This window comes from Rhinoraja longicauda, chromosome 6, assembly GCF_053455715.1.
Source record: "Rhinoraja longicauda isolate Sanriku21f chromosome 6, sRhiLon1.1, whole genome shotgun sequence".
In the NCBI taxonomy this organism is placed as follows: Eukaryota; Metazoa; Chordata; class Chondrichthyes; order Rajiformes; family Arhynchobatidae; genus Rhinoraja; species Rhinoraja longicauda.
Genome location: NC_135958.1, coordinates 32,016,135 through 32,034,560, shown reverse-complemented (window position 1 = coordinate 32,034,560; position 18,426 = coordinate 32,016,135). Strand labels below are relative to the sequence as shown.

General features: G+C 41.4%; 1 protein-coding gene across 1 annotated transcript in view; it reads right to left on the bottom strand.

Moving 5' to 3' along the window:
• Positions 1-312: 312 nt before the first annotated feature.
• The window catches only part of mlycd (malonyl-CoA decarboxylase), a 45,271-nt gene continuing 27,157 nt past the window's right edge, over positions 313-18,426 (bottom strand). The window contains exons 4-5 of the mRNA XM_078400758.1: positions 9,973-10,125; positions 313-4,157 (exon numbers count right to left, since the gene is read on the bottom strand). Of these exons, the coding sequence (XP_078256884.1) occupies positions 3,624-4,157; positions 9,973-10,125 (687 nt within the window). The 3' untranslated portion in view covers positions 313-3,623. The remainder of the gene's footprint in view (positions 4,158-9,972; positions 10,126-18,426) is intronic.

Here is an 18,426-nt window from a genome sequence, read left to right as displayed (position 1 = left end):
GCCAAAGGGCCTGTGTCCATGCTGTATCTCTAAAGTCTAAAGTCCTATGAAGTTGTCTACTCAGGCCAACTATATTCATTTATTGATAGTAACAGGGACTTTTAAGGTTTAGATGCATTCTATTCTGTGTCATATTTTCCACACATGCATTACGACTATAAATCCCAATTTATTTTATAACTTCATATTTCTTAACTCCATATTAATCCAATTTCAGATTGGATGTTTTGTGAATTACAAAAGACAAAATTACATTTTATATTTTTAATATTGCAACTTAATTAAATTACATCTAAGAGCGTTCAGAGAAAGTTCAGAAAATTACACATTGATGCACATAACATTAATTTTTAAATATAAATTTGCATTTTATTACAACCATAAATATTACATTATCTGCAGATTATGTTTAATTATTTTATTCATTTAGCAGATTTTGACCTTATTGAACTAGTTGGAATTCTGGTAAAGCTAATGGCACTTAGATCCAAATGTTTGAAAATACCATTTTTAAAAGAACCTCCAGATAAAAATCTAATTAAAAGCAAATGAAGGTAATAAAGCTAAATAGAGAGCATTAATTGCAGTTCAACAGGTTCCTTTAAGCTGGTTATGGAACTGTTTCAATGCTACCAATTCTGCTAGAGGTCATGTATGTTCATTGAAATTTCTCTAAATGGATTTTCTTGAGATGCAGAGTGTCTCTTCCATAGTTAGAAGAATTTTATTGTTCCTTTAGCAGTTCTTTAAACATTTTAAGTTTAGTCAGCTAAAACCAATTTTCAAATTGATATTAATGCCGACAAATAAAGAAACTACCACACATTGGCACTGTTGGCCACAATATATGAGGAAATTGCATCTTCTATTTTCCACTGAGAGTTGTTGGCTTTGTTTGTGAGGAAGTGCTGAGCATGGGTCTCGACCCGAAACGACACCCATTCTTTCTCTCCAGAGATGCTGCCTGTCCTGCTGAGTTACTCCAGCTTTTTGTGTCTAAAAGACTTGCTCGGTGGCAATGATAACAAATAAGGTTTCATCTTTGTTGAAGGTAATTATAGGGATCATTGCACCTTTTGCTAGTTCATGTTTTATATATATCATAGTGGTTCAGAAATGATAATCACAAACGTACCAAAAATAACAAGAACAACTTTCGGGTGGCATGGTGGCCAGCTGTAGAGTTGCTGCCTCACAGCACATGCAGCGCCGGAGACCCGAGTTCGATCCCGACTACGGTTGCTGTCTGTACGGAGTTTGTAGGTTCTCCCCGTGGATTTTCTCCGAGATCTTCAGTTTCCTCCCACACTCCAAAGACGTACAGGTTTGTTGGTTAATTGGCTTGGGTTTGTATACTTGGTATAAGTGTAAATTATCCCTAGTGTGTGTAGGCTTATGTTAATGTGCGGGGATCGCTGGTGGGTGCGGACTCGATGGGCCAAAGGGCCTGTTTCCGTACTGTATCTCTAAACTAAACTAAATTTGCCTTTAATTAGGTCCTCTCATTACCTCCGAACGCTTGGAGCATTCATTGTTGAGATCACTTCATTGTATGTAATCATTTTTTAATGTAGAAATGAATGAAACCAACCATGTCCGTTCAATTATCCATAATTGGAAAGATCTGAAATCTTGCCTATTTTGGTATTTAAACTTACAATTCTCATTTTCTTTTAAAGTAAACACAACTACTGTTAATCCTCCAGTTATTGGCTGATGGATGTCTGTACCCAAGCTAATCATTTGCCTTGTTTGAGTTGCAGGGAGGTTGTAATTTGCTTCCATGTTAATTGCCAAGTTTTTTCAGCTCATTTAAGAATTCTAGAAGATGAGTGGGAGAGCTCTTGGCCTGGCCTTCATCATCTAACAGTGATGTCTCATGTCACAAGAGCAAATCAGATCATCAGTAAAGATGCCAGTGCTAATTCTGAAATTAGACAATCAACTAAGGTGTCGTTTTCAATTTTTTTATTTTTGATATTAATCACTCCTTCAAATTCTAAATTAAATTGTTTAATAATATTCATAGACATAGCTTATTTTCCCCAAAAGCGAGGCTTAATTCAAATGTACATTATTTCATATTTTGTTTAAACCCTAGCAATAGTACCTACACATGGTTTTAGTGTAGTATTTTTGCAATTAATAGGTAAATTACCTTTTACGCACAAAAGTTGGAGATTGAATTCAAATTTCTACAAAACATTAAATAACGTTTAATTAGAAAATTAGTCAAAGTTGATTAGAAGAATCAATAGTATTCGTTTAGTTTAGTTTAGAGATACAGTGCGGAAAAAGGCCCTTCAGCCCAGAGTCCGCACCGACCAGCGACTCACGCACATTAACACAAGCCTACACACACTCGGGCCAATTTACACTTGTACCAATTGTACAAATCCAAGCCAATTAACCTACAGACCTGTACGTCTTTGGAGTGTGGGAGGAAGCCAAAGATCTCGAAAAAACCCACGCGATCACAGGGAGAACGTACAAACTCCATATGGACAGCACCCGTAGTCGGGATCGAACCCGGGTCTCTTGCGCTACAAGCGCTGCAAGGCAGCAAGTTTACTGCTGCGCCACTTGTGCTTCCCCTCTGGACTTTGTTTCAGTAGAACAGCCAACACATCTCATGCAAGAATGAAATTGTTATTCTTCAACATTTTTTTGGCTTGAGTATGAAGTTGATTACAATTAGCCTGACATATTTACTGAGTTTCGTAAAGGACAGCTCAATGTATTGGACAGCCGACATGGTCTCCAGTACATTATTCCATGATAAAATGGGTAATTATGAAATGTCACACCTGTCACAACATACAAAAGAATGCAAATTTAAGGTCACAAAGGAAATGATCAATTTATGGAAACAGCCTGCTTACCATGAGCACAAATTTAGACCGTGAAGAGCTGGTCTGAGCTATAACACAAATAACTAAAAAGGGCAGGATGACCCCAGTGCGCCAATGAGCAATTCTCTATTTGAGGCAATTACTTATAATGGCACGCTGTCCCCGAGTTAGACTTTTCAGTGGCGAGATACGAAAGTGTTTGAGTGCTGTTGGCATTACTGATGCTTCTCTGTGAAAATGGCCTTGTTTAAACTAACGATCAGCTAAAAGGTTGCAAAATGCTCCGTCAGTACTGAAAGCTTTTTAACTCTGATGAAGTACGTTGAAGCCATATAGAAGATAATAATACTTTCCTCTTACACCATCAGGCTTCGCAAAGTTGAAAAGTTATACTTTACAAAGTAGATTATTCTGCCCTGATTGAACATCGAAAGCTCCTTTTGGTTATTCATTGCCTTGTCTTGAAAATGAGCATATAGTAGATCCAATTAAGCAACCTAAATTTCAGTTAAATGTACGAGCCAATTATTAAATAGTAGAATATTATTAAATATTTAGGCTCATCATTACATACATGAAATACAAAAAACAAACAAACTATGATCAATTTCCCTCCTGGGATAAATAAAGTTCTATTGTATCGTATTGTATTAAAATTGTCTGCACCACAATGAATTTCCCACAACTACATTTTTAGGTGCAATTTTTTATTGAAATGCTAATAAACAATTTAAAACTGATTAAATTATCTCCTTTCTTCCCCTTAAAGCACTAAAGCTTACTGGTTTTCTGAAATTGAGCTACAAGACTTAAAATCTGTTCGGATGCTTCAATATGTCTTGTTTTCAAGTACTGGACACTGTTATAATTGGTATCTTCCAGGAAATAGCGGAAGTTTACCATCATTCCAGAGGATGATGAAATTCCACGAGGACTTGTGTCCGCCAACCAGTTTAATCGCCACATCACAGCACCATTTTGAAGGTGAAAGTTAGCTACTGCATTAAGAGCAGCTCCGCGATGTTTTTCTCCATACAAGTACCAGGCACAAAGTCTCATGAGTGGCAGCTCAAGAACTCGAACAAGTTTTTCAGTCTTCACCCACTCATTACTGATGAGCAGCCGCTTAAGTGTTTCTAGCACAGGTCCTCCCACGATTTCCTGGATCTCTTTGCTTTCAGCTTGTGTAAGGATTCGGTTCGTAGTTCCTTCCTTCACTTGATCACTGATGGTTCCGGCTAACCATTTTGTGAAGCCAGGAATAGGAGACAGACTGGAAAATTGTTTCATGTGAGGAAATTCGCTCTGAAAATAACACAAGCACACAAAGAAATTGAATGCCAAAGCAGAGGCATTTTTGAAATACAACCAGTAAAGTTATATCGCACTTGCTACACCAAGCTTCCTCTGCTCCAATATCTTATCCCATTGCTCTCAAGTGTAAACTGCATTAAAAAAGAGGCACAAAGTGCTGCTGGAGTAACTCAGCGGGTCAGGTAGCTTCTCTGGAGAACATGGCTAGGTGGCGTGTCGTCTTCAGAATAGAAGAGGTGAAGCCAGAGGAAGGAATCTAGGTGGAAGAGGAGATATGGGTGCGAAGGGGCACAGGAAGGGGAAGAGAAGGAGGATTTTTTGTGGGTTACTTACTTGAAATTGGAGAATTTAATGTTTACACCATTAGTTTGTTAGCTACCAAAGGGGTATACAAGATACTAATCCTCCAGTTTGAGTGTGGCCTCACTCTGGTTATGGAAGAGGCCCAGGACTGAAAGGTCAGAATGGAAATAGGATGTGCAAACTATAGGGACAATACCTCATATTCCACTTGGGAAACTTACAACCTGATGGCATGAACATTGAATTCTCCAATTTTAGGTAACTAACACACAAAGCACCACCCCCTTTTATCCCTTTTCCCTTTCATGTGCTCCATCTGGATTAACACCTATGTCTCCCCTTCCACCTCTCCCTGTCCCTTTCCACTTATATTCCTTTCACATTTTCCCTATTCTATCCTTATCTTACACAGTTTGTCCCTTCATCTCTGCCCTTTGACCAACCATCCGCACATCAAATATCCCCCCCACTCCCCTCCCTTGTATCCACTTAGACAATAGACAATAGGTGCAGGAGTAGGCCATTCAATGTGATCATGGCTGATCATTCACAATCAGTACCCCGTTCCTGCCCACTCCCCATACCCCCTGACTCCGCTATCTTTAAGAGCTCTATCTAACTCTCTCTTGAAAACATCCAGAGAATTGGCGTCCACTGCCATCTGAGGCAAAGAATTCCACAAATTTACAACTCTGAGTGAAAACGTTTTTCCTCATCTCCATTCTAAATGGCCTACCCCTTATTCTTAAACTGTGGCCCCTGGTTCTGGACTCCCCCAACATTCGGAACATGTTTCCTGCCTCTTCTAGCATGTCCAATCCCTTAATAATCTTATATTTTTCAATGTAATAATCTTATATGTCTCATCCTAAATTTCAGTGCATACAAGCCTAGTCGCTCCAGTCTTTCAACATACGACAGTCCCGCCATTCCAGGAATTAACCCAGTGAACCTACGCTGCACTCCCTCAATAGCAAGAATGTCCTTCCTCAAATTTGGAGACCAAAACTGCATACAGTACTCCAGGTGTGGTCTCACCAGGGCCCTATACAACTGCAGAAGGACCTTTTTGCTTCTATGCTCAACTTCTCTTGTCATGAAGGCCAACATGCCATTGGCTTTATTCACTGGCTGCTGTACCTGCATGCTTCCTTTCCGTGACTGATGAACAACAACACCCAGATCTCTATGTATTTCTCCATTTCCTAACTTGACATCATTCAGATAATAATCTGCCATCCTGTTCTTACCACCAAAGTGGATAACCTCACATTTATCCACATTAAACTGCATCTGCCATGCATCTGCCAACTCACACAATCTGTCCAAATCACCCTGCATCCTCTTAGCATCCTCCTTACAGTTCACACTGCCACCCATCTTTGTGTCTTCTGCAAATTTGCTAATGTTACTTTTAATCCCTTCATCTAAGTCATTAATGCATACTGTAAATAGCTGTGGTCCCAGCACCGAGCCTTGCAACACCCCACTAGTCACTGCCTGCCATTCTGAAAGGGACCCGTTAATCCCTACTCTTTGTTTCCCTTCTGCCAACCAATTTTCTAGCCTCAATTTTCTATCCATGTCAGTACCCTACCCCCAATACCATGTGCTCTTATTTTGCACACTAATCTCCTATGTGGGACCTTATCAAAGGCTTTCTGAAAGTCCAGGTACACTACATCCACTGGCTCTCCCTTGTCCATTTTCCTAGTTACATCCTCAAAAAATTCCAGAAGATTAGTCAAGCATGATTTGCCCTTCGTAAATCCATACTGACTCGGAACGATCTTGTTACTGCTATCCAAATGCTCTGTAATTTGTCTTTTTATTTGTCATTCACACACTGGTCCATGAGTAGCCTCAGGATTTAGTTTAGAGATACAGCACAGAAACAGGCCCTTCCGCCCGCCGAGTCCACGCCAATCGGCGATCCTCATCCAATAACACGATCCTACACACACGAGGGACAATTTATAAATTTACCAAAGTCAATTAACCTACAAACCTCTACGTCTTTGGAGTGTGGAAGGAAACATGAGATCCTAGAGAAAACACAAGCAGGTCACAGGGATAACGTAAAACTCCGTAGAGTATTTCTGTAATAGTTCAATTACCTGCCTCTCCCTATCTACCAAGCCAGTCTCTCTCAGAATCCTGTACATGTTGACGTTCATCTCTCAATCAACAAACTTCCTTGGCCCATAAATTCAATTGCAGACCACCTTTTTTGATATTACATGGTTACAAATTTTACTTTACTTATTTGAACAGCTATAACATGTGTGATATTTCAAACAATCTGGAGAATGTTTTTGGTCAACATGTGGGAATAAAACAAACTTGCATGCCCAAGCATGAATTCAGTGCCAATCAAGCAAAAGATGGCATCGTTTATAGGCACAAAATTCTGGAGTAACTGAGCAGGACAGGCAGCAGGTAAAGGGAATACCCCCCCCCCCCCCAAAAGCACGACCTCAAGCACAATGTCACTAGTCTGGTGCATTGCTAGAGTTAAGGGGTGTAGGATAAGATGAACTTGGGCTCAGTATTCCCTCTCAAGTGGACAAAAAAGGCATAATTTTTAATAAACTGAAGGGAAGTTTTCCAGCCATTAAGTACCCCTGAATCATCATCAAAACAGGTCATCACCTTGCCATTTACGGACATTGCTGGGTACATACTGAATTAGCATTGAATATAAGTCAAATGTTATCCAGAAATCATTCTACTGATGTCTGATTTATGTGCTTGATGGTCATTTAGAATCATAGAGCCATACAATGTGGAAAAAGGCCCTTCGGCCCAACTTGCCCACACCAACCAACATGCCCCAATCTACACTAGTCGCACCTGTCTCATTTGGCCCATATCCCTCTGAACTTGTCCAAATATTTATTAAACCTTGCAATACTACCTGCCTCATCAACCTCCTCCGACAGCTCATTCTACACCCACCATCCTGCTATGTGAAAAAATTACTCCTCAAGTTCCTATTAAATCTTTCCCCCTTTCACTTTAAACCTATGTCCTCTGGTTCTTGATTCCCCTACTCTGGACAAAAGATTTTGAAGGTGCAGAGAAATAGACCTGGCTTTGGGAAGCAGCATGTGAATGTAGATGGCAGAACATGACATTGAAGTAGTTTGGCCACACAGCACAGGAAACTAAATCAATTTCTGACAAATGAATAATTTAAAACAATTGCTCTCACAATTTCCACATTAACACTTTACAAATTTGCATTCCATCAATGCACTCGGCAATTGTATCTGCAACATCAATTGCTCTGGCATGAATTGTAGTCTGAACATGTATAGTTTGTACAAAAATAACTTTAATTTGCACAGTTGCTTAAATGTCAAAATTAGAGTCTGGGCTGCTTTATTGTGACATAGGGAAAGTAGGCATTAAACTAAAGAAAGCTTAAGGGCGTCATGAAATAAACGTCAAACAAGTGGATATTGAATATTTAAGAAGAGATTGAGAGATTTAAGGAAAATAACTGCAGATGCTGGTACAAATCGAAGGTATCACAAAATGCTGGAGTAGCTCAACAGGTCAGGCAGCATCTCTGGAGAGAAGTCTGAAGAAGGGTCTCGACCCGAAACGTCACCCATTCCTTCTCTACAGAGATGCTGCCTGACCTGCTGAGTTACTCCAGCATTTTGTGATACGAGAGATTTAAGGCACAATTTCTAAGAGTAGGATGAAGGCAGCAAAAGAAAACAATGTGGAAGGATGGGAAAAGCTCTGTATGTGCATGTCGTACGTAAGGCAAATTCCAACAATATGCCAAAAAAAACCAGCAACATTTAAAAATTGCCAGTTGCTCCATGAGAAAGCTGATGAATGTTTATCCCATACACAAATGATTTCTTTTCTGCACAGATATTTAAGTATAAAAGCTAAAACCAGTGGCTGTATTAGCAATGCTGTGGTGCAAGCTAAACACTTGGCATTGTGAAGATGTCAACCATCTTGTTAAAAGGCAGCAGAATAATAATACAGACGCTGGTGTTTGCAAGTCAATTGGCAACTTGAGTATCAGAATTGAAATTCAATGCTGATTTAGTTTGCAAAGCACCTCTATGCAGACTGAGCTTTCAGCACATATCTCTAAAACGCAAGGCCATTGAATAAACCTTCACTTACTGAATAACAAGAGCATTGTGCTGCTGGTACAAATTATTTTTTGTTCCTTTATCAACTTCGGAAAGATAAGCACAAATGACAAGCTGCAAAAACAGTTCAAAGAACATGTTTTTCCTATTTATATATCTAATTATAGAATAAAAATGTATGTTAATCATTAAATTTAAAATAAAATTCAATGCACATCTTTCCCACCCAGGTCTTTATACTTGATCAGAATAACATAGCATCTGGTTAAGCATTGATCCACGACACTGAATTGCCATTAATTTGGTCTGAACTGATAGCCTCGTTCAGAAAGCCGGGAGTGAGAAATAAAAATGTCACACAGGGCAACAAGGAAGCTATTTTTTTCTAAAACCAGTAGCTGAACAGGGCATCTCCCATTTTCACTATCAGAACCAGCACTCTTGACTGTTTGGAGATCTTACAAAAAGAATGAAAATAAAACTTGTTTTCAGCACTGACGACCCTAGAGTTGATACTAAAAAGAAATCAGATCATTTCAGTAAAACCGAGTCAGCACAAAGCAAAAGCAGTTCAGGGAGGAAACAATGACAACCCAGTGGATGCCTGGGACTGAAAGGACTGCACTGCTTTTGTGGGAAAATTAATGGGGAGATGTTTTTCTCTCCACAGTTTAAGTGTTGAAGTCCATTTATAATCTGGCTGATGATAAATAGGTACATTTTACAAAAATATTTTTAGGCTAAATAGAAAAATATAAAAAAGAATGTTCCTCAGTGGAAGTTAGGAACATATATAAACAATTTGCAATTTTTCTTGAACTGATCAATTTTTTTTTTACATTGCCTGAGAGATGAAGGCTTACTTATTCAAATAAGATACTAAATTCGGGCGGCACGGTAGCGCAGCGGTAGAGTTGCTGCTTTACAGCGAATGCAGCGCCGGAGACTCAGGTTCGATCCTGACTACGGGTGCTGCACTGTAAGGAGTTTGTACGTTCTCCCCGTGACCTGCGTGGGTTTTCTCCGAGATCTTCGGTTTCCTCCCACACTCCAAAGACGTACAGGTATGTAGGTTAATTGGCTGGGTAAATGTAAAAATTGTCCCTAGTGGGTGTAGGATAGTGTTAATGTAAGGGGATCACTGGGCGGCACGGACTTGGTGGGCCGAAAAGGCCTGTTTCTGGCTGTATATATATGATATATGATATGATATGAAATTCTCAGGAAAATTTTATTCAGATCTAGAAATTATAGTTTTCCATGGTATTGTAATTTAGTGAGTTTTTGCTACAAGCTAAAGTATTTTATTGCTATTGGCCCCTGATGCTGTGAATCTCAGAATTGCTGGAGGCTGTTCCTTGCAGATGACTAAGACTTACCTGAAGTTCTTTTACTACTTGCTTGATGAGGTAATTTCCAAGCTCTACCTGGTGCAATCCCGGCTGTGTTGAACTGATGGAGTAGAAAATAGCTGTATTGATCTTGTTAACATCTTCAGTCATCTCGGGAGAAGGATCTCGTCCAACAATAGTCTACCACAAAACATACAAATACAACAAAAAACATGAATTATTTCCCTTTCAAACCTTTGAACATTTTTTTTCATTCTTAAAGTATTTTGACGCCTAAACCTGACTTGAGAATCTGGTCTGGTACATGGACCATTTCACCTCTCCTACCTTTCCATTCATGCCTTTGAATCAGGCCCACGACTGACATAAAATAACAGTCTAGGGCCCCCAATTCATGGTTCCATTGGATTGATTTGCTCTTGGGGGTTACTGGCTTCAATGTATCCAGGGGATCTTGACCAAATGCTGCCTGATGTCAAAGGCAATCATTCTCACTTCACATCTGGACTTAGCTCTTCATCCCACATTTGGCCAAAGGCTGTGAAAAAGGTATTGTTGAGTGATCCTGATTAAACCAAATCAGACATTGATAAGTGGGTTACTATTAAGTTTCCCTTGATTCACTGCCAATGACACCTTTCATCACTCATCTAATTATTGAAAGTTTTCTGATTTGAAGGTAGTTAGGCTGGTTTAGTTGTATTCTGTTATTGTGAACAAAAGTGCCTGGAGAATTTTGCTTGTTGGCAGATGCCAGTGCTATAACTGCACTGAAACAGCTTGGCTCGAGCTTCAGCTATTTCTGGAGGGCAGGTCTTCAGTACTACATGTAGATGTTCTCAGGCTATGTTGCCTTTATTGCATCTAGTGCCCTCAACCAGAGAGAGAATCACACAGGTTGAAAACTAGCTTGGCAAAAAAAATGGCGGCGCTGCCATAGCAGCTGCGGCTTACCTGCGGTCCATTTGTCTTTGTGTTTTTGTTGTTCTTTTGTCTTAATTGTAGTTGTGATGTCGTGTTTTTGTGTTTGTGTACTATGTGTGTATGTGGGGGGGAGGGGGGGGAACTGTAAAATTTTAAATATGTCCCTTCCGAACGGAGACCCGACCTTTGTTTTCTGGGTGTTATCTCCGTTCCTGCTGCGGCCTACCATCGGCCCAACTCCTGGAGCTGGTGGCCTCCAGGGCTCTGGTTCGCAGAGCCCGCGGACCGGACTTACTATCAGCGGAGCCGGCCGTCTTTGGAGGCTGCGGGAGCGGCTGCGACTCGCCTTAGGCTCGGGCTGCGTGGATGCCGACATCGGGAGCTCCGGCAGCGGCAGCGTGTTCGCCCGCCCCGGATCGCGGGGCTTGGGCCGCGGACATTTCATCGTCCGGCGCGGCCTAAAATATGCCGCGGGATTTTTCTCTGCTGGGCGGGGGCTTCAATGTCGGGAGCCCCGACCGCCCCGACGTGCAGCAACAGCGGCAGCGTGTTCGCCCGCCCCGGATCGGACTTATCATCGGCGGAGCCGGCCGTCTTCGGAGGCTGCGGGAGCGGCTGCGACTCGCCTTAGGCTCGGGCCGCTGCGGACCGTCCGGCGCAGCCTCCAACCACAACAACCTGACCGCGGGAGAGGACAGCAGGAGAAGGGAAAGACATTGTGGCCTTCCATCACAGTGAGGAGAGGACTGGAGGAGACTCACTGTGATGGATGTTTCTTTGATGGATGTTTCTTTTTTTGTGTGTTTTTGGGGTTGTGTAATTTTAATGCCTATTTAATGCTTTTATTGTTGGACTGTGTGTGACTGAATTTCGTCCAATATTGGATGACAAATAAAGCTATCTTGAATCTTGAATCTTGAATGATGGTGGAGATTTCAGGAAGAAACAAAGATGTTTTGTCCACTTGACGTTGAACATAGTTATGTTTAGAGTTTACAAGTACAAAATGGAAACAGGCCCTTCAGCCCACTGGCTCCATGCTGACCACCCATCACCCTTTCTCACTAGTTCCATGTTATCCCACATTCTCATCGACTCCCGCCACACTCAGAGCAGTTTATAGAGGCCAAATAACCTACAAACTTGCATGTTTTTGGGATGTGAGAGGAAACCCTGAGCAAACTCACATAGTCACAGGGAACAAGTGCAAATGTGAGGGATCCATCTATGACAGCCGGGGGAAATCTCATATGGAAAGCCTCATCTTGGGAGCAGATGCAGCAAAGACAGAGGCAGTAAGAGTAGAGGATAGCACCAGGCTGTGATGGAGACAGATCAAGAAAGGGGAGAGAGGTGTCAGAGATAATCCATGTAAATTTTAGGGCAGGGTGGAAGTTAGTGGTGAAGTTAATGCCCCAATGCAGTTGTCGCTCCAGCGGAGAAAGAGTTGGGGGAGAGGACCAGTGAACGGCTGGAACAAGGACTGCTCCAGATAACCAACAAAAATGCAGGCATAACCGGGGCCCATGCAAGTGCCCATGTCTACACCCTTAACTTGAAGAAAACGAGAAGTGAAAAGTGAGATAAATATTCCCAAACTATTAACAAAGGGTGAACAGAGTTCCAAATGTGTTTTTTAAGTGATCAGGAAAATTATTTATGCATCCTTTTGGTCTGACAATCTGTGAAATTAGAATGCTTACATTCTCTAAATAGTTATCATGTAAAACAGGCATATTCTCCAAAGAAAACCAAATACAATGAAAAATAAAAGGTTCACGTCAATTTATGGAACAGGAGGAAGGCATACATAATATCTATGCCAGTCGATGCGCAATCCAGTTTAATCCTGTTTCACGGCTCTTGGTCCATAGCTTGAGGTCACTGCACATCTAGTGTGCATCTAAATGGCATTCCAAATGCAATGAAATTTTCTGCCTCTCCGTCGCACTGAGCAGCGATATTCTAGACCTATGAATCATCTCTGGGTAAGAAAACCTTTTAATTCTCTTCCACAAATGACTTTAAACATATGTATCATGGCTAATGATGTCAACGCGAGTTCTTCTTGTCTACAGTGTTTTTGCATATCATTTTATACATTCAAATATGTGTCCCCTTAATTTCCTGAGTTTTAAAGAAACACATTTTTTTCTAACTAATCCTTCCTCCTGTCCAAAATCTGACAACCCTGGTGGTATTCGCATAAATTTCCTCTGCACCCTTTCTAAAAATGACCACATTCTTCCTGGAATTCATCATTATCAGTACTTCATGGGAATTTATTCACAAAATGCTGGAGTAACTCAGCAGGTCAGGCAGCATCGCAGGAGAGGAGAAATGGGTGACGTTTTGGGTCGTTACCCTTCTTCAGACTGATGTCAGGGGGCGGGACAAAGGAAGGATATAGGTGGAGACAGGAAGATAAAGGGAGAACTGGGAAGGGGGAGGGGAAGTGAGGGACAGAGGAACTATCTAAAGTTGGAGAAGTCAATGTTCATACCGCGGGGCTGCAAGCTGCCCAAGCGAAATATGAGGTGCTGTTCCTCCAATTTCCAGTGGGCCTCACTCTGGCACTGGAAGAGGCCCATGACAGTAAGGTCAGACTGGGAGTGGGAGGGGGAGCTGAAGTGCTCAGCCACTGGGAGATCAGGTTGGTTAAGGCGGACTGAGCGAAGGTGTTGAGCGAAACGATCGCCGACCCTGTGTTTTGTTTCGCCGATGTAAAGAAGTTGACATCGAGAGCAGCAGATACAATAGATGAGGTTGGAGGAGGTGCAGGTGAACCTCTGTCTCACCTGGAAAGACTGTTTGGGTCCTTGGATGGAGTTGAGGGGGGAGGTAAAGGGACAGGTGTTGCATCTCCTGCGGTTGCAGGGGAAAGTGCCCGGGGATGGGGTGGTTCGGGTAGGAAGGGACGAGTGGACCAGGGAGTTACGGAGGGAACGGTCTCTGCGGAATGCAGAAAGGGGAGGAGATGGGAAGATGTGGCCAGTAGTGGGGTCCCGTTGGAGGTGACGGAAATGTTGGAGGATGATTTGTTGGATACGCTGGCTGATGGGTTGGAAGGTGAGAATGAGGGGGATTCTGTCCTCATGGGGGTTACGAATGGGGGAGGGGGAGCAAGAGCGGAGCTGCGGGATATAGAAGAGGCCCTAGTGAGAGCCTCATCTATAATGGAAGAGGTGAAGCCCCGTTTCCTGAAGAATGAGGACATCTCTGATGCCCTAGTGTGAAACACCTCATCCCGGGCGCAGATGCGGCGTAGACGGAGGAATTGGGAGTAGCGGATATACTTTTTGCAGGAGACAGGGTGGGAAGAAGTGTAGTCCAAATAGCTATGCGAGTCAGTGGGTTTATAGTAGATGTCAGTCACTTGTCTGTCTCCTGTGTACTTCGTGGGAAACTCTGCACTCCAGGAGGTAAAACATCACCCCTATTTGGGTATCGAACTGTCAGACAACCTCAGCTGGGCAAAACATATTAACCAAACTATCTCAAGCTCAAACAAAATCCTTGGTCTCCTGCTACGAATTTTCTGGAACGGTACAAAATCCACAAAGGACATTGCTTACAAAACGCTAGTACGTCCAAGACTGGAATACTGTAGTGCCATTTAGGATCCCTACCAAGTGACCCACATTAACAACCTTGAGAAGGTCCGGAGAAGAGCTGCCAGGTTTGTAACCGGTGACTATAGAAAGACCAGTAGTGTTACAAAAATGCTTCATGAACTCAAATGGAACACCCTCCAAAAACGCCGTATAATAACCAGGCTTACTGCAGTCTACAAAGAAACCCACTCATTAGCTCCATCCGACATTGCCCATCTTTCATACAGTCGGAACAGACCAGGAACTCGACTAAAACCAATCCTTGAATTATATAACCAACAAAGACTGTTTCCGCTGCTCGCTGTTCCCCAGAACCATCCCTGTTTGGAATCCTTTGCCACCGCATATAAAATCTGCTGCTGATAGTAAATCTTTTAAACTGTTGCTTGCAAACACTAAATTTTAAATCTGCAACTGCATGCATGAGGGACTGCACGTTTATAGCCCAACAGCAGCGGTTGGTACAGTATCAACAAGACAAGAAGCATTCTAAATGCAGTCAATACTTCATACATTTTGAGCAATATACTCCCTCGTCTTCTATGCTACGCTTTGCCTAATAAAGGCAAACTTTTTAACAACCACTCTGTAACCTTCAGCGACACATATACATGCACTCGTCATTTCTACATTTTCCAGTACTTTTATTTACTTTGTCTTGCCCTGTTCAACCTATGCAAATGCATTGCTTCACACATCTCTGAACAAATTTTCATTAGCAATTTTGCTGCCCATTCGGACGTCTAATAAATGTCAATACATTTATTTTCAATATTAATCTCATACGGAGTTTTGTGTCAATGCAAACTTAATTATCATCATATTAGTCATGGTCAGACCCTGGATCAATTCTCTTCATGAGAAGAAAATCTCTTCATGAGAACCTAAAGAGTAACTATGTCTATAAGCTGCTGCAGAGATCTATTTGTGGCTTCTTTGATCCATTCCAGCCTAGTCCATTCCTGCTTCTGGTTTATATCTGCTTTAACCAAGTTTGCATCACAAAAAGTCAGAAAGCTGGTTATGAAATTGATAAAGATGTCCCTCTAGTCACATGAAAAACTGTGGACTATAATAACCCTTCTGTACCTTTAGCCATTTATGGATTCACTTTGTCACTTTCCTTCGAATCTAGGCTTTTTTTTAACTAATGTGCCCAATCTTGTCAAAAGCAAATCTCTATGTGAACCATATCAAATCTTCCAATCTCTCTTCCCCAACTTTGTTAACTCTTCAAACCAAAAAAATTCAATCACATTGGCAGAACACAACATCCCTTTAAAAAATCCATTCTTTGATTAATCTGTGCCTTTTTAAATAAAGATTAAGATCTGCATTCAGAACATCTTGGAATAATTTTCCCACCACTAATGTTACATTGACTGAATTGTAATGAGACCAATTTAAAATGTGTTAATTTTTGCCCTCTCCTCCAGAATTTTGTTGGAATCCAGTTACCCATCTAAGTCTGATGGGACTCAAACACAATTATGAGATTTGGGTTGGGTGAAGTGCATACACTATGGCTTTGTGTTAGATTGAACCATGCAAACCCAGTTCAGTATTTTACTCAGGATAAGATGATTTGCTTAGCAAGAAAGTGACTTTCAGAAGGTTGACAGTTTCAGGTTCATTAATTCTTCATCTTCAAACAGGCCTAACATGTTTTAGATTATTATATTTACAAAAATGGTACGGTGAGGAATGGTGAAAAAGTAAAAGTACTTAGGCTCCTGTTCTATTTGTACACAGTACCTTGCATACTGTGCTTTGGACTTTCCGACCAATAGACTTCTGCAGCACTGGACTATTACAAGTATTTTAATTGGTCTTCCACACACACAGTATTTTTAGTGTATTTTCCAGATACTAATACATTTCTGGTGTCTGGACATTTTTAGGCCACTGATTTCTACATCATCCACTACTTCACACATTCCCCCTAACTACAATTTCTGTATTGTCCATCTTTTATCCAGGTAAATAAGTCGATCATGAAGAAAGTTTCCTTTTCAGTTTCCAAATGGGAACTACCCTTATAATCTTTCTGTTCATCATGCATTCATAAAACACTGTTGGTTTTCTTTGCCTGCATTTTGTCATGCACACTCTGTGCAACCATAATTTACTATTTTCATTTACACTTTTTTGTCGTTTCCCTAAGCTTTGTCCCTACAGTTTCAGAGGTCTGGTATCTGAAGCAAGCTTCTCTTTTTTGGCTTAACCCAACCTGCTTTCTTCTGATATCCAGAGCTCGAAATCTGGTAGTTAGACCTTTTTCCATTTTAGAACAGTTTGTGTAGGAAGGAACTGCAGATGATGGTTTATACTGAAGATAGACACAAACTGCTGGAGTAACTCGGCGGGTAAGGCAGCATCTCTGGAGAAAAATAGATGACTTTACGGATCGGAATCGACACTTGTTTACAGAAACAGTTTTGTTCTGAACATTCACGAAGTCTTCTTTGAATGATTTCCTCTGCTCTGATAATAATAATGGGTGTTTCTGGTTGACCTTTGCTAAATCATATCTCATCTCGATAAAACTAAGCTTTCCACAAATGGAAATTTTTATGACTTTGCCCTTATCAAATGTTTTACCATTTGCTCAGGATTTTTAAAAATAATTGCACCTTTTCTGGAAATGCTGTCTGTGACCAGACTAGAAAAGATATACACAAAATGCTGGAGTAACTCAGTGTGACAGGTATCATCTCTGGAGAGAAGGAATGGGTGATGTTTCAGGTCAAGACCCCTTTTCAGACTGAGTCAGGGGAGAGGTAAAATAGAGATATGGAGGGGTACAAAGAGAGAATGTAAGGTGTGAAAATTATAGATCAAAGCAGACAGTGATCAAGGAAATGTACAATGGTTACTTGTTGGTTGAGGGGAAGATGACAACGAGGCAGACAAACAGTAAAATTAATCAGGAAGACAGTGAAACTAGTCGGAGAACTAGGGTGGGGGAGGAACGGAGAGAGAGGGAAAGCAAGGGTTACTTGAAGTTAGAGAAATCAATATTCATGCCACTGGGTTGTAAGCTACCCAAGCGAAATATGAGGTGCTGTTCCTCCAATTTGCGTGGGGGTGGGCCAGGACAGAAAGGTCAGTATGCGAATGGGAGAGGAAGTGTTTAACAACTGGGAGATCACCTAGGCCCAGGCGGACTGAGCGAAGGTATTCAGCGAAACAATTGCTAAGTCCGAGCTTGGTCAGCAATATATAGGAGTCCACACCTAGAACAGTGGATACAGTAGATGAGGTTGGAGGAGATGCAAGTGAACTTCTGCCTCACCTGAAAGGACTTTCGGGGTCCTTGGACAGGGTTGAGGGGGAAGGTATAGGGACAGGTGCTGCATTTCTTGCGTTTGCAGGGGAAGGTACCTGGAGAGGGGATGGTTTGGGTGGGAAGGGATGAGTTAACCAGGGAGTTGCAGAGGGAACAGTCGCCATGGAAAGAAAAATCTCTTTAACAGTATTCCAAGTTTTGTGCTGACAATATCTGTAACACATATGCCATTCAGAATAAATCCTTTGCAATTCTTGCTCTAATACTTTAGGACGGCAGAATTTTACATACGTATTTGTTCTTTTTTTTCTCAGACTGATGTGGATGGTGCTGGGGCAGCAGATGGGGTTCATTCGTACACACACAGAAACAAAGTGGCTATTTTGTTCTACAATCCATATGGTCTTGTTTGGCGATGATTTTTCCAGCAAATCAATCCTGCTTAAAGTTTGAAGTTCAGTAAAAAAGTAATAAAAGGCAGTGCAACCGTTTGGTAATCAGCAGCGTAGGACTCATGAAGACTTTGCAGTCCTTTTTCAAATTAGTTTCACAGGATCTTTTGTATATTCTTCTAACATGATACTTAAGGCTTTGGTTTGAAGGTAGACACAAAACGTTGGAGTAACTCAGCAGGACAGACAGCATCTCTGGAGA